This window comes from Oratosquilla oratoria, chromosome 11 (genome assembly GCF_046742065.1).
Source record: "Oratosquilla oratoria isolate Oo_2021 chromosome 11, ASM4674206v1, whole genome shotgun sequence".
Taxonomy (NCBI): Eukaryota; Metazoa; Arthropoda; class Malacostraca; order Stomatopoda; family Squillidae; genus Oratosquilla; species Oratosquilla oratoria.
In genome coordinates this window covers 55,249,809-55,276,682 of record NC_134787.1, presented here as the reverse complement: position 1 = coordinate 55,276,682, position 26,874 = coordinate 55,249,809, and the positions used below count along the sequence as shown (strand labels likewise).

The 26,874-nt window shown below is 42.9% G+C and overlaps 3 protein-coding genes across 5 annotated transcripts in view; all 3 read right to left on the bottom strand.

Annotated features, from left to right (window-relative positions):
* Window positions 1-5,959: 5,959 nt before the first annotated feature.
* LOC143029496 (uncharacterized) lies at window positions 5,960-7,503 on the bottom strand. The gene is made up of 2 exons (XM_076192154.1): window positions 6,844-7,503; window positions 5,960-6,602 (listed from the first exon to the last, which is right to left on the bottom strand). The coding sequence occupies exons 1-2, from the start codon at window positions 7,245-7,247 to the stop codon at window positions 6,293-6,295; spliced, it is 714 nt and encodes a 237-aa protein (XP_076048269.1). The 5' UTR covers window positions 7,248-7,503; the 3' UTR covers window positions 5,960-6,292.
* LOC143029495 (uncharacterized) lies at window positions 7,399-8,826 on the bottom strand. Its single transcript, XM_076192153.1, has 2 exons — window positions 8,704-8,826; window positions 7,399-8,567 (listed from the first exon to the last, which is right to left on the bottom strand). The coding sequence occupies exons 1-2, from the start codon at window positions 8,707-8,709 to the stop codon at window positions 7,533-7,535; spliced, it is 1,041 nt and encodes a 346-aa protein (XP_076048268.1). The 5' UTR covers window positions 8,710-8,826; the 3' UTR covers window positions 7,399-7,532.
* Window positions 8,827-12,619: 3,793 nt separating this feature from the next.
* The window catches only part of LOC143029834 (peroxisomal membrane protein 2-like), a 20,470-nt gene continuing 6,215 nt past the window's right edge, over window positions 12,620-26,874 (bottom strand). For 2 of the 3 annotated variants that reach the window (XM_076192917.1, XM_076192918.1), the window contains exons 4-6: window positions 24,708-24,870; window positions 21,451-21,570; window positions 12,620-17,219 (exon numbers count right to left, since the gene is read on the bottom strand). In XM_076192917.1, coding sequence (XP_076049032.1) covers window positions 17,118-17,219; window positions 21,451-21,570; window positions 24,708-24,870 — 385 coding nt within the window. In that variant the 3' untranslated portion in view covers window positions 12,620-17,117. The remainder of the gene's footprint in view (window positions 17,220-21,450; window positions 21,571-24,707; window positions 24,871-26,874) is intronic. The other variant, XR_012966882.1, reaches the window with a different exon arrangement.

Genomic DNA, 26,874 nt, shown 5'->3' with positions numbered 1-26,874 from the left:
TACTCATAGCTTACATTCATTCCTCTCATCACTTCATCCATGCACATGATACATAGCCATGATGGTATTAAATGTCCCTGTTTTAAACCAATCTTCACCACAAACGCCTTGTTTGCCCTATTTTCCGAATCCATGCAAGCTCATACAAGCACATTCAATGCTTCTGATTTTTTGTTCTCCACTCCGAATTCTAATGATCTCTTCACTAGCCACTTTCCCACTGAATTTCTCAATTATCTCTACATTCGTTTCATCCAATTCCGCAGTTTTCCCATAGGACTACTACTGCATCCCACATTTTTATCTTTATTATCATCATCATCATCATCATCATCATCATCATCATCATCATCATCATCATCATTATTATTATTATTATTATTATTATTATTATAATATATGCCCGCTCAACTCTTCCGGTTGATGGTGTAATCGTTAACACGCTGGTCTCACATTTGTTTAATTGTGGGTTTGAATTCCGTACTCCTCTCAGATTCCCAAACAGTCTTTTATGTTGTCGGCCGCTCACACCAACTCTTTTCATAATACCTTTCTCCGTCATCAACATTATATACTCCCTATCACCTATGTAGTACCCCTTCTTTCTGCAGCCTCATTTTTCCGTTCTCATCATCATATTTATCTACCTGTTTCCTGTTGTGTTTATTATCCTCTTTATTTTTTTCAATGTCACTTAACCCAACCTCTTATCACTTTCGCACTTGCACTGTCTTCTGTCTCATTAAATCCCTACATCGCTTAGACTCGTTTTTACCTTTCTCTGATATACTCCCATCTGTTGTTCATGTTTTCCTATGCATCCACTCTAGTTCCCCACTCCAAGATTAATCCATAGTAAAAAAGACATATCACTACACAACACGAAATGATCGTTGACAAAATACCTCTCAGGCGGTCAGGTCTAGATTCCATACTCGCTAGTAGATGACGTCACGTTTTTTTGTTATCACTTCGGGCAATGTCGGGTATTTTCGGAAGTTTCCGAAGTCCGATGTGACGGAAAACATTCAGAGGCCCAAATAAAACGCAATATTAGACTTCAAGCTTCTTCTATGGAAGAAAATTAAAATATCAAATCTTTATAACATTTTTTCACGTGGAATGATGAATTATATAATATATAAATATATTACTATTACTGGGTGGACGTTTTTTACATTAAAAAAGTTTGAACTGCTAGGAAAAGACAAGAGACTTGATTTTTTTTTATATAAAAATTGTCTTATTTTTATTTACAGCAGAACAATATTAAAATACATGTATGTGGAAAATCTCAATATTAAAATACATGTATGTGGAAAATCACTTATTCTTATTTACAGCAGCACAGTTAAAATACATGTAGGCCTATACATGTAGGTGGAAAATCTCTACTGGTAAAAACACTTTATTCTTATTTGCAGCACAATTCTCAATCATCCTTGCATATGATCCCGTGACGTCATCTATTAGCGAGTATGGAATCTAGACCTGACCCCTCTCAGGCAGATATTTGTAGAATACACAACAGCCAAATAACGTTTGAAAAACCTGCCAAACTGAGCACGACCTTCCAGCATCTACCTCTGATGAGACCAACATACAAAACACATATTATGCAAATAATATTACACTCGCAGGCAACCGCGGGTACAAGTTGGACACTGCACACGTTTAGACATTCTTACATTCAAACTAGAACAATAGCTAATTACAAACAAAATGGAGGTATCACCAGTCAAATCCGCAGTTTCTTTTCATTAGTGACAATAACGAACAATGTGTTAAACCATGCCCCACTCTAGACAGCATGCGCATCACACACATGAAAAATGGTGTCACATAAAATATTTCACTGATATTTGCATCACGTATAAATGAGATTACATCGAGATGTACATACTCTAGCGTCCTCAAGACGTAAACTTCGGACAAGACAACAATACCAACATTACATTAGGAGACTGCTAGTCCAGTGTGGACAACACTCATTTCGTACACACTGCACCATAAATTAGAGGGAAAACAAAACAAGGAGCCGAGAATAATCACCTGCTGCACACAGACAACGCCCATTCATCCCCTGCATGCATATACCGGAGTTTATGCAAATATCTTGGTATACGCGGCACACAAAGAGCCTATATTTCACAGAATCCACACCACCCATCACATGACACGATGAATCACCTACCAACACGCAGGCACGTCAATCAGTCCAGTGAACGCTAAGATATACAGTAAAAAACGCTATCCCACCATGCACACCCGACCACATAAATGTTGAAAATAATCAGGCACATTTCTCAACTTAATCTAAGCTAAAGAAAACAGGATTCACCAAAGCAAACTCCACAATGCCATACAACACTTGAGATATACCATCACAGGTTAGGTAACGCTAAAGATGACACGTTCATTCAGTAAGTTGTAGAAATGAATAAGACTGAGAATACAAATAACTACAACCAAAAAGGTACCCAGTCTAGTAAATAGACTGTAGTATGAGAGATTAGAAAAAGAAAATCTACCCCTATTAGAAGAAAGAGAGCCAATATGGTGAATGGATGGAGTGAACAAAATTGTTAGGATATATTTATCACTTTGGGATGTAAGAGTAATATAAGGCCGTGAAAAAAAGACAAGATCCTGAAGGATATCAATGAACACAACTTTCTGTACAGATGCTTAAAATTGTGGAATAGCCAGATTGAGGATATTTTCTACCCTAAAACATGAACTTAAGCTCAAGTTTGATCCACTGAAGTAATGACATGAGACCCCATGAACATATCTATTTAAATCTACTTAGACCGTGAGCGGTAGTGCTGTGCTCTAATCGAAAAAAAGGATGTCATGAGGCTTGAACGGGAACTAAGGTTGTCTAAAGAAGTACTTCCTATGAGAACCTGTGAATTGTAGCGAGGAAATCAACCTGCTGTTATCTGTCGCCTCGCTACAATAGGCGAAAATAGGACAGTGAAAATGTAAGGAAAAAGTGTCGAGTAAATTATTACTAAGTCCAAAATATTTCTTTGTCGCGGCTCGTGCCGCTTAAATTCTTCTTATCGGCTTAAGAAACCTGCACAGCGAAGCTATAGCGATAATCCCATACCACACTCCTGGTCATATGGCCATTTCCCGAAGGTTGAGTGTGGTTTGAATTTTCCGCCAAAATCATCGGAAATTTAAAATTCCCGGCTCTGTGCAGGCATGCGCATTGTCGACCCCACCTCCCCCTCCCTTCTTACCCGGCTAGCTCGAGCCGGACGTCGCGTCACTTCAATGAGAAATGAAGGCTTCGCCTGTGGGAGGAGGGAGGGACCCTAAATCTGTGCAGGTTTCTTAAGCCGATAAGAAGAATTTAAGCGGCACGAGCCGCGACAAAGAAATATTATCGGCTGAAAGAAACCTGCACAGCGAAGCTATGCATGAGACGAGGACAGGTGGGAGGAGAGGTGAAGCCTGAATCAAACCGTTATTACGTGTGTCTTTCCTATGGGAGACTTATTCATTTTATCACTCAGTAGAGGGGAGACAGAAACGTCAAGTACCCACGCCGAAGAATGTGACATGCACAACATTGCACTGTTCACACAATGCGTAAATTATACGAAATTTGTATCCTGTTATACGAAATTTGTATCCTGTTCAACGGTTCCTGGCCCCTCCCCACTCCTCGGTCGCCCTTTGCCCCCTCCACTTTTTTGAGATGAGAGGGGTGGAGCCGTTTCCATGGCGACACATGGGACAGGGGCGACTGAGTGGTAGAGACACCGTGTCCCCAAGGGAGTCGTCGATGTCCAGTCCCTAGGTCCCGCACCCGCTCCACAGAGTGGGTGCGGAGAAACTCCAGCGACCGGCGTAGGGCCCCCGACCGAAGCCAGGGACGCAACAACCTGTGGAGTGCTGAGGGTATCGGCCCGGGCAGGTCACGCGGGAGAAGCAGTATGCTCCTGTCGACCTCCCGTACCAGCCGTCGGCGCCCCAAGCGGCTCAGTGGAAGGGCCGGGGTCGCGAAGTTGAGGGCCCCCCCCCCCCCGCCACCGAAGGAGGGAGGACGTGTGAGAGAAGCACGCTCTTTTGGCGCAGGGGAGCACCCGAAGGACGCTGACTGTGTCCCACTCAATCCCGAGCCAATAAAGTCTGTGTGGGAGCAAGGGCAGACCCGTCCCAGTCCACCCCGAACTCCACGTCCGCCAACACACTCAGAGCCATTGAGATGTCGGCCGATGCACCCTCCCCGGTGGGCAAATGCATCAACTAGCCGTCTAGGAACATGAGTGTGGAGACGCTTGCTTCCGTCCAACGTACGCCTACCACTCTCACTAGTTACGTGAAAATCCTCGGGGTAAGCGAGAAACCGAAAGGGAGTATGCGAGGCCAAGTTCGTTTCCGAGCGACCTCGTCCGTGGGCGTTAGTCAAGAGGCTTCGTCCTGGGTGAAGACGTTCCCTGAGCGTCTCCCACGAAGACGGGCCTGGACCCTCGGTATGTATCCAACTCACCCCAAGTCTTCCCGCGGGAAGTTCTCGAAGCCCGTGGCGAGCGTCTTCATCCAATAGTGTGCTATGGCAATTTGTGACGTCTCGTCACCCACAAGCGGACTTCTATATGTTTAATACCTAGTGACATCATGTGATTATACTGTGACGTCACCGGATTGATCATGGCGCCATAGGATCGTCTCGTGACGTCACAGGGACACAAATTGACGTCATAGGACTACATGGTGACGTCAATTTATCACTGACGTCATCATACCGTGATATCACGGAGTCACAGTGAGCGTTGAAATAAATTTTGACATGGTAAAATTCTGGACCATCATGACTGTAGATTAAATTAAGTTGAATAGGAAAAGTCATGTTCATTTCGACCTAAGTCACAGTGAGCGTCGAAATTAATTTTAACATGGTAAAATTCTCGACCATCATGACTGTAGATTAAATTAAGTTGAATAGGAAAAGTCATGTTCATGTTGACCTGAGTCACAGTGGGCGTTGAATTAGTTTAACATGGTAAAATTCTTGACCATCATGACTACAGATTAGCTTAAGTTGAATAGGAAAAGTCATGGTCATTTCGACCTAAAGTCACAGTGAGCGTCGAAATTAATTTTAACATGGTAAAATTCTCGACCATCATGACTGTAGATTAAATTAAGTTGAATAGGAAAAGTCATGTTCATGTTGACCTGAGTCACAGTGGGCGTTGAATTAGTTTAACATGGTAAAATTCTTGACCATCATGACTACAGATTAGCTTAAGTTGAATAGGAAAAGTCATGGTCATTTCGACCTAAGTCACAGTGAGCGTCGAAATTAATTTTAACATGGTAAAATTCTCGACCATCATGACTGTAGATTAAATTAAGTTGAATAGGAAAAGTCATGTTCATGTCGACCTGAGTCACAGTGGGCGTTGAATTAGTTTAACATGGTAAAATTCTTGACCATCATGACTACAGATTAGCTTAAGTTGAATAGGAAAAGTCATGGTCATTTCGACCTAAGTCACAGTGAGCGTCGAAATTAATTTTAACATGGTAAAATTCTCGACCATCATGACTGTAGATTAAATTAAGTTGAATAGGAAAAGTCATGTTCATGTCGACCTGAGTCACAGTGGGCGTTGAATTAGTTAACATGGTAAAATTCTTGACCATCATGACTACAGATTAGCTTAAGTTGAATAGGAAAAGTCATGGTCATTTCGACCTGAGTCACAGTGAGCGTTGAAATTAATTTCAACATGGTAAAGTTCTTGACCATCATGACTATAGATTAGCTTAAGTTGGATAGGAGAAGTCATGTCCATTTCGACCTGTTTTTTTTTTTTTTTTTTTTTACTTATATCGATATCAATATCAATATATATATATATATATATTCATTTATTTATTTATTTTTTATAAAAATAATATTGTACAATTCACATAGTGCATAAATTCTATGTAGAATATTGTATCTTGCTCAGCGGTTCCTGGGCCTTCCCCTACCCCTCGGTCGCCCTTTGCCCCCCCCCCCCTTCTTTTGCGAAGAGGGGTGGAGCCGTTCCCATGGCGACACATGGGACAGGGGTGATCGAGTGGTAGAGATACCGTGTCCTGAAGGAAGTTGCTGATGCCCAGCCCCCGAGGTCCTGCACCCGTTCCACAGAGTGGGTGCGGAGAAACGCCAGCGATGCCGCGAGGCCTCTGATGTTGTGGGCGTGGGGGGCATGGCCTGGGTCGGCCTTCCGGTGCCCTGTTGGTGGTGTCAGCTAGCCAAGACAGGAAGTCCAGAACTGTGCTAGCGGAGATGGTCACTATCGCGTGTCTCCGAAGGAAGTCCTGGAATCTCCGGTTGGGAGGGTTGTTGGATCTGGATGACGGTCGGGACCGTAGCGAAGACGCGGTCTGTCGCTTCCTGGTCGAACAGACCACGGGAAAGGGGAGCTGCTCTCACCACGCCCCGGCGAGCTATCTCCGGGGCCGACCGCGCTGCAGACTGACGAGCTGCCAGACGAGCCGCGGTGAAGGCCCTCGCTGCTGGGGGTAGGGCTGATGACGCCATGTTGGCTGTACCCTCTGCCACGGTAGAGAGTGCCGCCAGGGTGTCTCTGCATACAGAAAACACGCGAATCAAATTAGTAGGGCGAGAAGGATCCCGATCCCCGGAGGGTGTAATAAAGTCACATCGCTCAATTGTAGAACGTATAACATATGCGAAGCCGAGGTCGTTTCCGAACGACCTCGTCCTCGGGCGCTAGTCAAGAGGCTCCGTCCTGGGTGAAGACGCTACCTGAGCGTCTCTCGCCAGGACAGGTCTGGACCCTCTATAGATTGAAATATCCCACTCACCTCAATTCTTCCCGCGGGAAGTCCTCAAAGCTCGTGGCGAGCGTCGTCAGCCAGTTCCTCATCATCGCCATTGCCGTGACGGTCGAGATGGTAGAGGCAAGGTCTTGTCTGGTCGAGGCCTCCGTCGTCAGCAACTTAGCCTTCGGTTCACTAAGTTGATGGGGGAGGGCGGGGTCCCTGCCCGAGTGCCACAAGCAATCGCGCAGGCCCTCCGGCGCGAAGGGTGGTGGCAGGACGACGGGGAATGATGAAGGGATATGCCGTCGAGGAGGAACCGTCTTGGGTTGGTCTTGGGCCCGCTCGAGAGCAGGGATGTCTAAGGCTTTCTCCCCTTTCTCCTGCGGGAACCAGGCGTTTGGGGAGAGTGCTACCGCCGGTGAGTCCCCCGACCTGTCGACAAACATATGCCCATCAGGGTTTAAACGAGGGTTCTCCAGGAGAGCACCTAATGCGTCCAGAGTGTTAGAGGTGGAAATCCTGGAGGGCGTGGAGGCCGGGGCGGAGAGGGGTCGAATCTTATATAGAACCTTAGCCCCCTCCGCGTCGTTGGCCCACTTTAGGATAACGTCATCTCTCCTCCTCCAGCCCTCCAGTAGCGAGTAGTCGGGAGACCAGGCCACTAGCTTGTGATCTTCTCCAAACGAGTACTCCCAGGACCGGGGAAGGTCACACCATGAGAAGGGGTGAACTCAAGAGTCCGTCATGGTAGGAGGATAAGGTAAAGAAGAACTGTAGTGGTCCTCCACCCCGTCCAACCCGACGGACGTCTGATTGGGGGGTTCCTCCTGAGAGGGGCCTTCTAGTCCTATACCTGTCGCCGGCACGGAGGGGCGGAGGGAAGGACCAGGAGGGAGAGTGGGAGGGGGGGCTAGAGCCGTAGGTTCAATAGGAGGTTGCTCTGGAGAGGGGTGCGTTATGATTTGCGCGGCCTGAAAGGCCGGATAATGTGATAGGGCCGATTCAAGGACGGGGCCTATCAGGGACGGAAGGAGGGCAGCCACTTGGGCAGCCAGAGTTCCCTCTCCCCTCGTTTCGTCCCCCGGCTCCCTGCCCTTGTGGGATTTACGGCGAGGAAAAGGAGAGCGAGGAAGGGAGGGTGAGTTGGGGGGAGAGGCTGTGGAGGGTGGGGACAAGCTGAGCGTCCTGGACCTCGGTGAGGCAGACCTCTTTTTCGAGCGAGATTTCCTGCCGGGTTCACGTGAGTGAACTAGGGAGGAAGACGAGTTCGTGGGGGTGCTTGACAAAGCAAGCCGTAAGGGTTTTAAGGACCCTTGATGGTCGGATGTATGGGGCTGCCGAGAGGCCTGAGGACGCTCGGGGACACCATACTCCGCAACATCAGACTCGTCCCCTTGTACTCCGAGAGGCCCAGGTTGTCCACCAACGGAAGTCTCGGAGACATAGGGAGACGGATGGCGAGGGCGAACGAGGCCCAATTCCACGCCTAACGCCGGATCCGCCCACACCAGGGGGGGGGGGTCGTCAGCGGATTTCAATTTCCGAGCTCTGCGCCATGCCTCCCGAAGAAGTTCGAGGGCGGCTAGCTTGGAACGGGTTTTGGGAGGAGCAGCACGAATCTCCTCAACCCGCGCTTTGCACACAACGCAGGCTAGGGGGTTAAAGCCAGCTTGTGAGAAACAAGGGGCATGGCGGGAGCAGAGGTCGTGGTGGCCGTCTGACGAGATCCTGGCTGTGCAGCCGGATTCCACACACAAGCGTTTGGTCTGAAAATAGAATAATGATAATCATAGAAGGGGTGTCCCAAAGGTGTCTGGACACAACACCGAAGGGGAAAAACTGCAGGAGAACAGGTAGGGCTCCCTACGAGAACACACGAGCACGAGCAGGAACCAGACTTACCGGCATGAAAAGAAGGTGGGTTGTGGAGTGACCGACTCGTCTGGTTCCGCGATGCTAAGTGACGCGACGTCCGGCTCGAGCTAGCCGGGTAAGAAGGGAGGGGATAGGGAGGGGGAGGTGGGGTCGACAATGCGCATGCCTGCACAGAGCCGGGAATTTTAAATTTCCGATGATTTTGGCGGAAAATTCAAACCACACTCAACCTTCGGGAAATGGCCATATGACCAGGAGTGTGGTATGGGATTATCGCTATAGCTTCGCTGTGCAGGTTTCTTTCAGCCGATAATAGTGTTATTGTCACAAAGAAGTTAAGATGCCCAATGCAAGCCGGTGTGGAACATTTCTAGTTAGAAAAGGTGGCGAAGACGTGGAAACAAGATACTGATGTGAATATCTACGCTGAGGGAGTGACTGAAGAGAAGCGGAAGAAATCAATTCGGGTACATCTGGTGGCATTGCATCTGCGACGCATATACCGCACCAAACAACCAAGCCGAATGGATTAGGTTATGCTCAGATGCTTCGATGAGTATTTCAGGACCCACGGGGTCACAGCGTTGAAGCGATACCAAATTCGCCTACAACGACAATAGCAACGCAAAACTTTACCACAGTTCATCGTAAAATTACGAAAGAAGGCGTCATTCTTTATATTTCAAGAAGTTATACGAGACCAGTGCATCAGCGGCTGTGCGAACCCAAGATTATGGCTTGAAAAAGAAATGAAGGACGATAGAGATGGAATAGAAAATTAGTCATCCGCATGGGAATAGAGAGCGCCACTTTAGATTTTTTGCAGTTGCAGCTGCACAGTTCTACGACACATCGAATGTCAAACAACAAAGTGTCCTGACTTCGAGGCAGAAACACGAGAGGGCAGATGAAGCGAGATAGTCGCGCTACATACTCACCGTGTCGTCGTTGTAGAATTTTCATACACAAGATGATTTGCCCCCAACTTACACTGTAACAACTGTGACAGGAGTAGACACTTAGCAAGAAAATCTCGAGGAAGACGAAACGGAAACTACTGAAAATTAAGTTAAAGAACACGGACAAGTTCAACCAGCGTTTACGATGACGGTCGGCAACAACTAAAATATTACTAGCTGCCTAATGTGGAAAGATGACCGCGACGTTCGGCAAGAATGTTTCTCTTCACGCCGCCCGCACTTTCCACCTGTAGACTACATCTGTCCGTTCATATTATTTTTAAGTTGTATACTTCCATAATTTATAGAATGTTTTGTCATTACCACTGCGTCACATACATTTATGTCACATTGTGTTTCCTTACCGTTGTTAAAATATGCCTGGTTTCTCTTTTTTTCTGTCCCTTTGATTCGGTCTTATCACTTACATTTAGTATCCAACTGTGCAAGTTTCTTATTCTACCATAGAAAGGATAAATCTGTGGAAAATGGGAAAAATCATTAGATGAGAGTTCAATAGAGAACAGAGAGGAAAGACCATAAAAAAGCCCATACTACATTCTGGTTTTGTCGTTGTTCAAATAGACCACAAGCAACTACTGATGTAAGTAGTCAGGTAGCACAAGAACTAAAAGGTTGTTAGAAAAAAAAATATGTGGCCCTGCCATGTAAGAGAACGCAATTAAATGCAGCCAACGAATATGACTATAAATACCCTTGATCATGCTATAGATAACATATCGTCAATGTTCAATTTTAAAAATGGAGCTTCTCTTGTTCTGTTCTTTCCCCATTATTTCCCTTGGTTTTATTTTTTCCTTGTCATTGCTTGTTCTTCCTCGGAAACGTATTTCCTGATTCAAATATTCTTGAATTTGCCTTTGCCTGCTTACTTCCAAAACTTGCTAATTGACTTGTTAATTAACCATTGTGTATGACTAGACTACTTTCTGATCTATCACATCCTTGGTGTATTAGCTTAACCTACACATATTTTCGGTCTGAACAGGTATATAAAATATGGTATCCTTTCCAGTCTGTAACCTCTGAGTCACTCTTTACATAACTTCTATCACTTATTCTTCCATTTTAACCTGTTCCTTTCTTCTCTGCCAATCCATGATCTTTAAATTGTTTCCTTAATCAACATGTTTAATTTCTTTTATGTTGATTTTTTAAGCAAAATGTACATATTTTTCACATTTTAATTGTGATTTCATGACACGGAATTTAGATCTGTGATAAGAAACTAATGCTTACAAGTGGGGATCCTACAAAACATGTTAGAATCATCTTCCTGCTGCCTCTCTTCACAACCCATCAACATCCTTATCTCCATCTACATGTGCATCCCCAAAGGGTTTGCACTTAAGTCACCTAACAAGGCCTTAAGATATACTGTATGTCTATCAGTTTTTACTTCCTCTACTTTTTCATACAATGAGAGCTGAGAACCTGCAAATTGTATCCTATAGGCTGGTGACAGAAATACAACACATAACGATCCAATGTTTTTTCTCAGATATGTATGAATGGGTCTGATGGCTATTGCCAGCTACTATGGAGCTGCAGGTGAAACTTGAAGCAACAACGATCATTAAAGCCTAAGGACTTTGTTGTCAATGGTAGTCAGAGGATACCACACCCTTCCCCTAAAAATTTCCAAGTGGCACAAATTAGGGATGCATGTGGCGGGAAAGGGAGGAGTGGAGGTAGAATGTAGATTGAGAGAAGCAAGTAAATGCCTTGGGGGATTAAAAAGTGTAATGAGAAATAGACATTTGGGAATGGATGCTAAGAGGAGATTGTATGAGGGAGTGATTGTGCCAACAACACTGTAAGGGGCAGAAACATGGAACATAAGAGAGGAAGAGTTCAAATGTGTTTGAGATGAAATGTCTGAGAAGTATGGTAGGGGTTACTTGGCTGGGATGAGTGAGAAACAAGGAGAGGGGGATAGAAAAGGAGTTAGGAGATAGGGTTGATGAGAAAGTATTGGGATGGTTTGGACACATGGAAAGAATGAATGAAGAAAGATCAGTATAAGAAATGTGGAAGGCTGAAGTGGATGGGGTGGACTTCAGGGGGCAACCAAAGATAAGATGGATGGATGGAGTAAAAGGGGCATTGGGAAAGAGAGGAATGTCTGTTTAGGAAGGAAGGGATGAGACAAAAGATAGGGGTGAGTGGAGAATGGTTGTGTATGGATGATGCTGTGATGGATGTAAGGGAGTGGGTGGAAGGACGGTAGTTAGTGTTTATATGTGATGATATTTTGAAGCAACCCCAAGGGATTTCTCCCCATCTTCTCTATTTCTGCATGAGGGGACAGAGAGGGGGTAGGTTGCCAATTAAATGAAGCAGTCTTGCTGTGGATGTGCTGTGTCTTGCTGCATTGCTTCTGACCCAGGACATTAGGCAAGATGCAAGGATGACCTGTCATCCAGGAGCCAAGAAAAGAGGGAAGGAGGGGTGGTGAATGGGAATGTACAAATTGGAAAACTTTTATGTTAAATTCATAATTAATCCATAGTGTTTGGAAAACCACAAAAATACACAAATCTGAGTAGAAAGTCTTCTATACATATTTACTTTTTAAGACTTACTTTATGGTGTACGGAATATTTAGATCAATCCATGGGTAGTCACTGTGCCCCCACCAGTGGGCGAGTTACAGGGATGACCTGTCATCCAGGAGGTGCCAAAATAAGAGTGAGGGAAAAGGGTGGATGGGAGTGGAGTATGTAAGGGATGGAATGGGTGGGAGTGGTTTTTATGCCTTTTTTGGCTACCTCCTTTATAAGGGGGAAAAAAGCCTTTGGTGTTTGTATGTATGTACCCATTTCATTTGTTGTACTCATACTACCATGTGTTGTAACCTTGTTATTTTTTCTAGGAACAGCTGTTAAATAATTAATTCTATTCAAACTTTCAGTTTCTCTGCACATTTTCTATTTTCTAAATAGGAATAAACAAAGACCATATATCAACATATAAATTTATACATATTAATTCAACAAAATCCTCAATAAGAGGGAAGTAAAACAATCTGATTGCACTGATCCCAAGAAACCTGTACTTGTTTATCCACTTACTGTTTCAGTGCATGATGAATTTCAACTGTTCATATATACACTACTCTCAGGGTGTTAATGTGTGTACTACATGTTCTGCAAATGTTACTGAAGTATTGTCCATGCTGAATTATGCCAATCCCGCAAGGGTAGCATCAATTTTATAAACGCAGACTATTGTATTCTCCTCAATGATACTACCATGGTAGAGAAAGAATTATATTAAAACCTTGATAAGGCTGTATGGATTGGACTGGTTCTGCCAAATTATACCAAATTCGGAGATGCTGAATCATTTTTAATACTTTCATGATGTGATGATGATATGGTTTAACGTCACAAACTCCCCCTTACTGGAAGGCTAGGACAGTGCCCCTCAATGAGGACTTTGTATTTATAAAAAACATAAAATACAACAAAAATCTTAGAAACAAGAGAAAAATAATAAAATATGCTTGTGTAATAGTCTTGCAGGAGACCCACCATTCCTAGGTAACTGACAACAGGCACCAAATTTGTTCATAAGTCAATCAAGAAAGAACATTGTGTTGCTGTCTGGACATGACAGAGCAGTGTAAAATGAGGTGTCTGGCATCTCCTGTATGATGGTTGCATCCTCAGCAGTTTGTTTCTATGGCCAGACCTTGTGTATGTGCATGTGTGCGTGATTCACCATGGTCTTGGATCACATGTTGGACTCATGATCTATAGCTATTTTCCTCCTGGAAGAGAGCTCAGAGCTCATATATGACAAATGTATGGGTAATGCTGTGACCTTACATGCACACACACACACACACCCAACTCCCTGCCACAAGAGTTGGAGTAATGATTTGCAGCACAGCAATACTGAAATTATTTCAGTCTTGGGCGGAATTCAAACCTGGACTGCCATAGTGGTGGTCAGGAACTCTACCAATGCGCCAACAAGTCAGGTATGTGCGCATATATTCACCATGGTCTTTGGATCATGTGTTGGATTTGTGATCGACAGCTACTTCCCTCCCGGAAGAGAGCTCAGAGCTCGTATGACCGATCTATAGGCAATGCTGTGAACTTACATGCACACACACCCCCAGCTCCCCACCCATGAGAGTTGGAGTAACGACTAAAAGCGCAGCGATACTGAAATTATTTCAGCCCTGGGCAGGATTCGAACCCGGATCACCATAGTGACAGTTGGTGACTCTACCAACCACACCACCGAATTCAAGTGTGTGTGTGTGTATTTACCTAGTTGTATTTTACGGGAAGGGGAGCTATGCTCGTGGTGTCCCGTCTTTATATCTCATTTTTATCTAGACTATTTTTAAATTCATGTATTGTTTTTGCACACACTACTTTCTCATCTAACTTGTTCCAAATGTCTATTACTCTGTGAGTTGTATTTACCTAGTTGTATTTTACAGGAAGGGGAGCTATGCTCGTGGTGTCCTGTCTTCATATCTCATTTTATCTAAACTGTTTTTAAATTCATGAATTGTTTTTGCACACACCACTTTTTTGTCCAACTTGTTCCAGATGTCTATCACTCTGTGGGGAAAACTATTCTTTTTCAGGCCTGTGTGTGTGTGTGTGTGTGTGCGCGTGTGCTGTCTGCACCCTGTTCAGGTTTACCTAATGCCTTATCCATACAATTCACACACATTTATGTAAATATTTTGGCAAATGCTTAGATCATTCTTATGTATTCCAATACAATTTACATACCAAATTATCTATAATTCTGACTCAACAATTACAATGTTATCAAAGGTTTGCTATATGACCTATCTCAATTAATTTCTCCTCTTCTGGATGACATTTTTCCTTTTATTCTGGCAAATATCAAGCTATTCTATTCATCTTGGTTTCAGAGGGATTATGGGTAAAATCTAGTGGCATATCATTTGGAATTTATCCTGCTTCCCATGTGATTTTATTAACCTCTTCAATAAAAGTCAAATTCTTGTGCACAGCATCAGATGCCACAGGTACAATGATTGATACATCACAGTACTTGCATTATAAAACAAAGTCACTGCTATATTACTCACTGAGTAATAATAAATACAGAAAACATGATCCAGCCAGTTCACAGAATTTGGGGGTTACTCAGCTACAACTACAAAATAAATATAATCAAGACGCCGATACCGGCATCCTCGTATCCACTTGCGCCTCATGACGCCTACATAGGCATCACTGTATTGAAGAGGCTGCAGGGCATACCCTGCACTACAAGAGAGGTCCCACTTGACCGAGACCATTTCTGACTGGAATTCATCCTTTACCTGATTATCACAACATTCTTTTCTGACCACAGACTAATCTCTACCGGAAGAAGAATGATGGTGATTTTTGAACTTTTACTATCCCTTCTTTCTGCTATCTTCCTAAAGTATCTACCATCTCTATAACTCCACCTCTTCAATGATAATTCTCATAGATAATGATGATAATTATTGGCAACAATATAAAATCCCTTCACCTAAATAGAAACATAACAACATAAAGTATATTAAAACACACTACACACTTTCATGTAGCTCTCTTAGTAGGAATCTATTTTCATATTATATTAGAATGTAAGTTAGCACCTAATAACAGTATAATGGAATGTAAGTTAGCACCTAATAACAAAATAATGGAATGTAAGTTAGCACCAAATAATAATTTAATGGAATGTAAGTTAGCACCCATCTTACCAATTCTTAAAATATATACTATCTTAGCCAGTGCTTCTTTATCCAATCCGATAGAAAATCCTATCAAAAAGGATGTCAATTTACACAATGACTGCAAAGTACATGAATGTGGTAGTCTTATTTATGAAACTGATTCTCATGATGATACTGTGATGCAAGGGAGTGGGTAGGGGATGGGGTTAGGAAATGGTCATGTATGAATGCTATTTTGAGGTAGCCTGAAGGGATCTCTCTCTGTCTTTTATTTTTCTGCATGAGCGAAAGGAGGAGGGGTTCCCAATTAACCCACACGGCTATGCTGTGGATGTGTTGTGTCTTGCTGCATTGCTTCTGACCCAGGGCAGTGGGTGGGATACAGGGATGACTTATCATCCATGAGAAGCTAAGATGGGAGAGAAGAAGGGGTGGTGGATGGGAGTGGAATGGGTGGGAGTGAGTATATGCCTTTTGACTTTGGCTACCTCCCTGGTATGGGGGGATGATGCCCTTGATTTATGGATGTGGATGGATGGAAGGATGGACTCTCATACCACATGATTAATCTATCCATTATAAAGAATTTACACAGCTATAAATTATATTTCTGACATTAGAATGAAGTCTTGACAAAACTTATATGTATGCATGTATGTGTGTGTATAACTCATTATGGTCTTGGATAATGTGTTGGACTTATGATTTACAGCTGTTACCCTTGTGGATATCAGCTCTGAGCTCATGTATAGCCTAATCTATGGGTTGTGCTGTGACATTACACACATACAAATCTCCTTGCCCACCACAACTGGAGTGCCAGCTCAGAGTGCAGCAATGATGAATTTTTTTTCAGTCATGGGCGGGACTTGAACTCAGATGGCTGAATTAGCAATCAAGAATGGTGCCACTGTATTATCAAGCCATTATAGGTGTATATTCACCATGTCTTTGGATCATGTGTTGGACTTGTGATTGACAGCTATTTCCCTCCCGGAAGAGAGCTCAGAGCTCATATATGACTGATCTATGAGTAATGCTGTGACCTTATATGCACACACACCCCCAACTCCCTGCCCATGAGAGTTGGAGTCACAACCTGCAGTGCAGTGATACTGAAATTATTTCAGCCATGGATGGGATTCGAACCCGGACCTCTGTAGTGGCAGCCGGGAACTCTACCAACTGTGCCACGAGTTGTGTATATTCACATAATTGTATTATCCAGTACAGAAAAAAAGCAATGTTCAATGGTTCCTGTTTCCTATTCTCCAATTCACTGTACCTAGCCTCAAATTCATGTACATTTTTAACTAAGTCTATATCCTTGATTTCCAATTATCATATTTAGATTTGAATTCATATTCTGTGCAAGCTTGGGCTAAATCCCCCTTTGAGCAATTCCAAGTACTTATGCATCTACAATAAGTCCTCAATATATCGAACCTTGTAGCAATTTCCAGATATAACGAACACTATTTTTCATCCAAATTACCCTTTATGTAACAAACTTAGTCCATTATATATGATGAAACTTCGCAAAGAATGACACTGTCATACATAACAAACACCATATTCCTTCCAAACTACTCAATGCTGTGTACAGTACTGTAAAAATACCTTGTAGTACACTTTTTACATATGTATCTACAGTAAACCCTCTATGTAAACAATTCAATACCATTCCCCTCTTGGAACCTCAGCATCTCAGGATAAAGTGTTATAAAAGTATAAAAAACATATACTTTCTATGAGGTAGCAGAATCGCCTTTGCTTGCAGCTTGTCTCCTCTTCTTGGCAATGTATATAATCCATCCAACTGCTACCAAATTAGCAAACAGGGGACGATACTGTTTAGGAAAATAAGAAGTATATCAATAGTTTAACCACAGTAGTTACAGATGAAACATTCAACATAAGTTTAATACTACTGAGTTCACCCCTATAAAATAAGACATACATATACCAAGGACTTTTTCCCCCTTACAAGGGAGGTAGCCAAAGTCAAAAGGTATAAATCCACTCCCACCCATTTCATCCCCATATACTCCAATCCTACCCCTCCCTCCCTCTTTTCTTGGGTCCTCCTGGATGACAGGCCATCCCTGCATCTTGCCAACTGCCCTGGGTCAGAAGCAATGCAGCAAGATAGCAAGTTTCACTAACGAGAAATCCACAGTTCCGTAGTAGCTGTCAATGGTCCTTGGGTTCTCCCATAGATATCTCTGGGAAGAAACTTTGGACTGTTGTCTGTGTTGTGTGTGGGACTGTTTATATGTCACCAACTTATTGTAGTAGGAGGAGAGCAATCACTGGCAGTCAACTTTCATATAAAAAAAAGAGTTAAGTTGATAGAAGGAGATCTTGAGCTCAATCTCTAGATTGTATGCCAGCCCCTCAGGATTACACCACCATATGGAGATAAGTGTGCCAATGAACTTTGAAGAAGGATGATAAGGAGATGAGGAGCTAAGAAGAGAGGGAGGAAAAGGTGGTGGGTGGGAGTGGAATGGATGGGAATGAAATGGCTACCTCCATGGTACATACATACATATACCAAAGCTTTTTCCCCCTTACAAGGGAGGTAGCCAAAAAGGGAAAGGCACAAAATCATTTCCACCCACTCCATCCCTGAAAACACTCCACACCCCTCCACCCTCCCTCCTATCTGAGCACCTCCTGGATGACGGTGACGGTATTCAATAAATGCCTCCATGGTAAGGGGGAAAAAGCCCTTGGTATATAGATAGAAGATTCATGCACCATAACTTCTAACTAAACTTAATATATGCTTCATGCAGTATAACTTCTAAGATTCTAGATAAATGGATATATCTGAAAAAAGAGTATTAATGCAAGACATCCTATACTGACATAACAAATCTATGTTACTAATCAATGTTCTACCCTAAATATTACCTAATTATCACTTCAGTCATGCAGGTATGACCCATCATCCAGGAAGAGCCAAGAAAAGAGGGAGGGAGGGTTGATGAATGGGAGTGTTGTACGTGGGGATGAAATGGGTGGGAGTGGGTTTATGCCTTTGACTTTGGCTACCTCCCTTGTACATACATATACCAAGGCTTTTTCCCCCTTTCAAGGGAGGTAGCCAAAAAGGGAAAGGCACAAAAACACCCCCACCCATTTCATCCCCAAATACACTCCACACCCCTCCCACCCTCCCTCTCATCTGAGCACCTCCTGGATGACGGGTAATCCCTGCACCTTGCCCACCGCCCTGGGTCAGAAGCAGTGCCGCAAGACACAGTACATCCACAGCAAGGCCGCTTCATTTAATCGGCGACCCCCCCTCTCCGTCCCCCCTTGCATATAAGGAGAGGACGGGGAGAAATCCCTTCGGGCTGCGTCAAAATTTGCTCACACATACTACCTCACCCCCACCCCCCTGCCCATTCCTCCTCATGTAATCCTCCCTTGTAAGGGGGAAAAAGCCCTTGGTATATGTATGTATCACTTCAGTATAATTTATGCTTTGAGATGTGTCTCTAATAAAAAAAATTGCATGGCTACTAATAGGACCAGCAACTGCAAACTTCTTCATAAAATATACTAACAACTTCATATCTAAATGGAGGCCTTGAGGAGCTATGCTTGTGGTACCCCATCTTTGTATCTCACACATACTATTATTTTATCCAGCTTGTTCTGTGTGGAAAACTTTTTTTCAGGTTTCTTCTATAACTATCCTTTTTGAGTTTCTTATCATGTCCCCTTGTATTTCTCTTATCCCAATTTAATAAGTCCTCTCTATCAAGGACTTCTGTGCCTTTCATGATTCTGTAAATGGTCAGCAGGTTGCCTCTTTCTCTTCTTTGTTCCAAAGTCAGTAATTTCAATTTAGCCAGTCTCTCCTCATATGACAGGTTTGAAAGTGTTGGGGCCATTTTCGTGGCTGCTCTCTGGATTCATTCAATTTTCTTTATATTCTTTTTGGTACTGGGTAACCACAGAGTCGCAGCATACTCCAGTCTAGGCCTTATTAGTGAGGAACAGTTTCTATGTCACTGGCTTATAGCAGCAGGAGAGGAGCAGTTACTAACATCTATTTTGATTATATGAAAAGATGGGTACAGTTAAAGACTATGGAGAACAATCTAAAAGTCCAATCCAGCTATTGAATGTCAGACCATAAGAGCTGCATCTTCTGATAGAGATGAGCTTGTTGATGAGTTTTGAAAATGGGCAGCTGGGAGATGATTCTCTTTGAAATCAATCTTGCAGAATCACCCCAGAATAATCACTATAATTATAAAAATAACAGAACAAGTTGATTATACATACATACATACATACATATACCAAGGCTTTTTCCCCCTTACAAGGGAGGTACCCAAAAAGGGAAAGGCATAAAATCATTCCCACCCATTCCATCCCTGAATACACTCCACACCCCTCCACCCTCCCTCTTATCTGAGCACCTACTGGATGATGGGTCATCCCTGCACCTTGTCCACTGCCCTGGGTCAGAAGCAGTGTTGCAAGACACAGCACATCCACAGCAAGGCTGCTTCATTAAATCGGCGACACCCCCTCCCCGTCCCCTCACTGCATAAAAGGAGAAGACGGGGAGAAATCCCTTCGGGCTGCATCAAATTTTGCTCACACATACTACACATCCCCCCGCCCATTCCACCTCATGCAATCACAACATCATCCATATACAATCATTCTCCATTCACCCCTGTCTTCTGTCCTCTCCCATCCTTCCTCAACAGACATTCTCCTCTTCCCCAAAGCCCCCTTCACCCCATCCATCCACCTCATCCTAGGACATCCCCTCATGTTCACTCCCTCCACATCTGCCTTCCATACCTCTTTTACTAGTCTTTCTTCACCCATTCTTTCCATGTGTCCAAACCATCCTAATATTTTTTCCATCAACCCTATCTCCCAGCTCCTTTTCCACCCCTGTTCTCCTCCTCACCTCCTCATTTCTCACTCTATCTAGCCTAGTAACCCCCATCATACTTCTCAGACACCTCATCTCAAACACATTCAAACTCCTTCTCTCTTCCTCTCTTTATGTTCCATGTTTCTGCCCCATACAGTGCTATTGGCACAATCACTCCTTCATACAGTCTCCTCTTAGCATCCATTCCCAAATGTCTATTCCTCATTACACTCTTTAATCCACCAAGGCATTTACTCGCTTCTCTCAATCTACATTCTACCTCCACCTTTTCCTGCCACATTTGCACCCAAGTATCTAAAACTATCCACTTCCTCCAGTCGCTCTCCCTTAATGCTCACTTCCAGTCTACTGCCACTTTCACCCCTTGTACATCTCATCACCTTACTTTTACCCACATTTATCTTTAGCTTTCTTTTATCACATACTCTCCCAAACTCTGCCACCAACTTCCTCAATCCCTCCTCCGATCCTGCCACAAGCGCAGTGTCGTCCACAAACAACAGCTCGCTCACCTCCCACTTTTCTCCATTTTCTTTAACCATCTCCAATCCCTTGCCCACTACCCTTGCATTTACCTCTCGCACCACCCCATCCATGTATAAGTTGAACAGCCAGGGCGACATAACGCATCCTTGACGAAGTCCCACCTTTACCTCGAACCACTCAATCTCTCCATTTCCAATCCTGACACAAGCTCTACTACTCTCATAAAAACTCTTGACAGCTCCTAGAAGCTTTCCTCCTATCCCGTATATCTGCATAACCTCCCACAGTGCCTTTCTGTCTACCCTATCATAGGCCTTTTCCAGATCCATAAAAGCCCAAAAAACATCCTTCCCCTTTCCTATAGCTTTCTCACATATCTGTCTTACCACAAAGATCTGATCTACACAACCTCTACCTGTCCTAAATCCACACTGTTCCTCACCAATTACTCCTTCTGTTCCTCTCCTAATCCTCTCAATCAAGATCCTCCCATAAGCCTTCCCAACTACACTTAACAAGCTAATCCCTCTGAAACTACTACATTCACACTTGTCCCCTTTTCCCTTGTAAAGAGGAACTATACAGGCACTCCTCCAGTTGATTATAGTAATAATAATGTAATCATTATTATTATAAAACTAATGGAACAAGTTGATTACCTGTATTGGAACATAAGTTATATTGAAGAACTGAAAAGGTGTCCAAATCTTCCAATTCATCTTGAGTGCCATCCAATAACTTAACTTCATTTGTCTTGTTGTTGCATTGTGGGTCTTTCCCTGAAAGCAAAATTGAGAAATATTAGGTACAAGTCATATATAAAACTGATAAAAGTACAAGTATTCTAAGTCACAACAGAACTTAACCCGTTGTGTACGACCGACGTAATATTACGTCACCTAAAAGGTTACCGCTGTGACGATCGACGTAATGATCCGTCGCGTAAGTGGCTTTCATTTGTTGCTATGTAACTTTTGAAATACCCGCCCCCTGAGCTTCTACCGGGTGTCACGTGATAGAGGAGTGATGGATCTTCCCAGGGAAGGAGCCTGATTGAGTTGCCAGTTTCCTAAACTGGTTCAATTTTACGGTAAACATGGAGGATGTATTTTCCGCGCCTCAGAATAAAAAGCCGAACGAGCGACGATTGACGTAATAATCCGTCACGTTTTAAAATACGAAATTAGCAAGAGTTATGACTTGTTTGGGTAAAATATGAATAGTCTATTTTGTGCGTACTCGCTCGACCCCATTAGCGAAAATGCCGCGGAAATCACGTGCTATTTTGGACACATGAGTTGATTTAGTCCATAAACAGAATTTTTTTTTCACCTACCCCGTCGTCTCATAGGTTGCTCCCTACCACCAAAATACGCCAAGGTGACTTGTCTATTGATGTTTTTCTTACTATTTAGACCCAAATGAGTTGATTTAGCCCATAAACAGAGAAAAAAAATTTTTCACCTACCCCGTCGTCTCTGGCGTGACATTTTATTTTACCGCGATCGGCCGCAACGGGTTAATATACACTGCTGTGGTTTGGGGTACTTGTAGCTGCAAATACAGCACTATGTCCAAAGATATAAGCAACATAAATGACAGATCCCCAAGACACCTTAAAAACATCCCTGACACAACTTCACAAGAAAATTACACATACACACATTAAAAAAAAAAAAAAAATATATTAACAAACTTTCTAAAAGACAGATGGAATTAGCCCCTTTGAGCTGCAACCTTTAGTGTACAGTGGTACAGGAAGGCTCATTCATCCTACCCAGCTGCTGACATACACAGCTATTCTCAGGGAAGAGTTTATCATCACAATTATTGCCTTGAGTTTCAATGAATGGAAACCAACAGCCTCACAATGAATGGCAACAGTCCTTGAGCCCTCCCATAGAACTTTTTGGTAAGAAACATTGGAAAGTTTTCTGTACTGTATTAGTATGGAACTAGTTCTATGTCACTGACTTTAGTGGTATGAAAGAAGCAGTCACCAATTCTCAGTTTTCCTTGTGTGAAAAAGATGGAAGAAATATAGCCAACTTTAACAGAAATCTTGAGAGAGAGACAAAGTGTCAGCCCTTCAAAGATCCTCCAGATAGTGAGGGTGTACACAGGTTTTGAAGACAATTGGCATGGAGATGATCCTCTCTAATGTCTATCTTACAGGACCACCACATGCAGGTAACCACTGTTGGTCCCTGCCCATCATCAATATACATACAAAACTACAAAACTTTGTCTTTATGGATCTATGAAAAAAATGCAAGGACCACAGTAAACTACATACATATACCAAGGCTTTTTCCCCCTTACAAGGAAGGTAGCCAAAAAGGAAAAGACATAAAATCATTCCCACCCATTCCATCCCTGAATACACTCCATACCCCTCCACCCTCCCTCTCATCTTAGCACCTCCCCACTATGGTGGTAGGGGTGTTGAAGAATGTTGCTACCATATTCTCATACATGTAATAAAAGGTGGTCTGGAAGGAGATATCTAACTTAAATCTTAGTAACTGTGTCATTGAATGTGTAGATGGGGTATAGGTGAGAGCTAAATTAATGAGACTGGTAGTATGTCTGAGAAGAAATATGAATTTGTAAATGTAGAATGAAATGAAACTGAAAGGAAAGGGTTAGTTAGAGTTAAGGAACATGATAAGTAAGGTGTCAGGAATGGAGAAAGGGTGAAGGAGGGATGGAGTGATACTGCTGGTAAGAGATGAAATAGCGCAAATATTGGACTAATATTGAAGAAGTTAAAGTGCAGATAGATGGTGTGTGGGATGAGAGAGATGGGCAGAAATAGATGGAGAGGCAGCAAATGGTGGGGTGATGAGGTGAGGGCAATGGTGGCAGGAAAAAATGTGAACATATGAAGAATGGTTGGAATGGTTGTCCATCTCTTAAAGCATACACTGACCCTACACCCATTCCACACCCATCCAAAAACCATTTGCTCCCCTTCCCATCTTAGCATCTTATGTAGAAAGGCTCTTCCCTGTTCCCTGCCACTCCTCTTGTTAGGGGGAAAAAGTCTTTTGACATGTATGTATATGTATGTATGTATGCATTCAAGAGGTGGTAAGAGGACCGCAATGGAAATATGCTTACATGATTTTTTGTGTTATCCTCGGCAATTGTAATCGTTATTTCGAACTATGTGTTCTTTTCACTATCTGCACTTCATGTATATTGATGCAATGCCAAATAAACTTACTTATATGAAGGGTTATGTATGGTTTTTGAATGAGTTTTGGATATGTGTGGGTTGGGTTTAGCTTTCACTCAGCCAATCCACTTGAAGGGAGGAAAGGGCCTTTTGGTAGGTATTCAAGTATAATGTGGGTCTGTGCTTTGACACAGGCACATCCTTAATAATTTATTCAGAGCTGATGAAGAGGGGGGGGGGGGTGCCATAGAGAAGTGGTGGGAGTAATTCAAACCTTGGCTGTCAGGCCCAGTAGTGGAGGAGTTGTGCCTTGCTAAATTGCTTTTACATACATACATATACCAAAGGCTTTTTTCCCCCTTTATAAGGGAGGTAGCCAAAAAACAAAGGCATAAATACCACTCCCACTCATTCCATCCCTATCACACTCCACTCCCCTCCACCCTCTTCCCTCCCTCTTATCTTGGCACCTCCTGGATGACAGGTCATCCCTGCATCTTGTCCACTGCCCTGGATCAGAAGCAGTGTTGCAAGACACAGCACATCCACAGCAAGGCCGCTTCATTAAATCAGCGACCCCCCTCTCGGTCCCCTCATGCAGAAAAGGAGAAGACGGGGAGAAATCCCTTCAGGCTGCGTCAAATTTTTCTCACACCTACTCCCTCACCCCCCAGCCATATACAAAATAGATATAATTAATGAACACCAATAATTTTTCAGATGCTGTATACTTACATCTAATCTTGCCAAAATATATAAAGTGATGAAAAGAAAGATGGGAGCAAAGGCTAAGCGTTCAAACAAGAGACGACGTATCCAGTTTCTAGGTAGGCTAGCAGGAAACAGTAATTCCAGTAGCTTGTAAAAGTTGTGTGTAATTGGTCCAGTAAAGAAGAACCTGAAACACACAAAATGTTAATATTTTTCATCCTATCAAATAAAACTTCTCATAACAAAATAATGATTTAAAAGTACTGTGATTTCCAAAATACGTACAAACTACACATTCAACCTGTCAATCAGTAACGGCAAAACATGAATGCTGTATGACCATAAGGTTGTGCAAGGCTTAACAGCTTTAATTCCAAACCTCAATCTACATCAGCGTTTCTCAACCTTTTAAGATTTATGGATCCCTTACATCAACTTGTATATTCAGAGGTTCCCCTGATATGAAATCAGATAGGATATAGTCAGTCTTTCTAAGCATTTAGTGACAGAAACATTATATTATACAAATCATTACCACATTCTGAGAGGCACAACTAGCCAGGGAAAAAATAGAAAAAACTGGACATCTCAATGAAAACACATTGTGTAATTATGACTTACAAATAAAATAATTGAGCTATGACAGAATAAAATGTAACTTGTTGAACTACCATCCTGTGAACCCCTTAGAAGGTTTTTGTAGGCCCCTGGTTGAGAAACACTAGTCTACATGATGAACACAATAATAATCCTAGTTTCATCACACATCTAGCTTATCTTACCCTTTTATCTGTTTACTCTTTTCAACCCATCCTATCTATATATCAAAGGCTTCTTCCCCTCATAAAAGAGGTAGCAGGCCAAGGTATGCACTCACCTCCACACATCCTACTCACATTCATCATCTATATTTTTTCCTTTCATCTTAACTTCTTGTGGAGGAAGAGTCATTTCCCTGTTGCCCACTGCCCAAATCATAAGTAATGCAGTAAAGACACTCCATCCTGAGATTTTCCCCCCTACATTTATCTAAAGCAGCATTTCTCAACCTTTTTACCCTTGCATAACCTTTAAAATAGATTGCATGTCTCAAGGAACGTCTGCGCAAAAAAAACAAAAACAAAAAAAACCATATCATATCTTTCTCATTTCATTTTTATCGCAATAATAGGTTAGATAGGATGATGTCTATATTACATTATTACAATAACCAAGAATATGTTGTGCGTGTTTAATTATTACATATATGAAATTAAATAGAAAATCAAAAGTGCATTAACTTATCTCACTTGTTTTCGTGGAACCCTTAGGGACATTTTGCAGAACCTTAGGGTTCTGGGGAACCCTGGTTGAGAAACGCTGATTTAAAGGATATAATTACATGTCTTAGGTAACTCCTATCCGAACAGACATCTACACATGAGCAATTGGTGTGGCAGAGGCAGTGGTAGAAATTATCTATCTAAATAACATGGGCTTCTTCCTCCTTATAAGGGAAGCAGCCAAGCCAAAGGCATGCATCCACTTCCACCCATTCCATTCCTATCCACCACCCCTACTTCCTTCTCATCTTAGCTCCTCATGGATGAAAGGTCATCCCTGACTCCTGCCAACTGCCTGGGTCAGAAGCAAATGCAACAAGAAACAGTATATCCACAGAAGGGCCACTTCACTTACACAGTAATCCCCTCCTCCCCATCCCCTCATATGGATGGGGAAAAATTCCTTCAGGTTGCATTAAAACATCATCCACAGACAACCATCCTCCACTCACTCCTATCTCCTGCCTTCTCCATTCCTTGCTCAACAGACATTCTCCTCTTGCTCAAAGCTCCTTATACCCCATCCATCCATCTCATCCTCGGACTTCCCCTCAAGTTTGCTCCATCCATCCCTGCTTTTCACACCTCTTTTGTTAATCTTTCTTCATTCATTCTTTCCATGAGTCCAAACCATCCCAATAATCTATCATCAGCCCTATCTGCTAGCTCCCTTTCCACACCATGCTCTCCTCTTCACCTCCATGTTCCTCACTCTATCCAACCTTGTAACCCCAAACATATTTCTCAGACACTTCACCTCAAATACATAACTTCTTTCTATCTATCTATATACCAAGGGTTTTTTCCCCCTTCCCAGGGAGGTAGCCAAATCAAAAAACATATACCCACTCCCATCCACCACCCTTTCC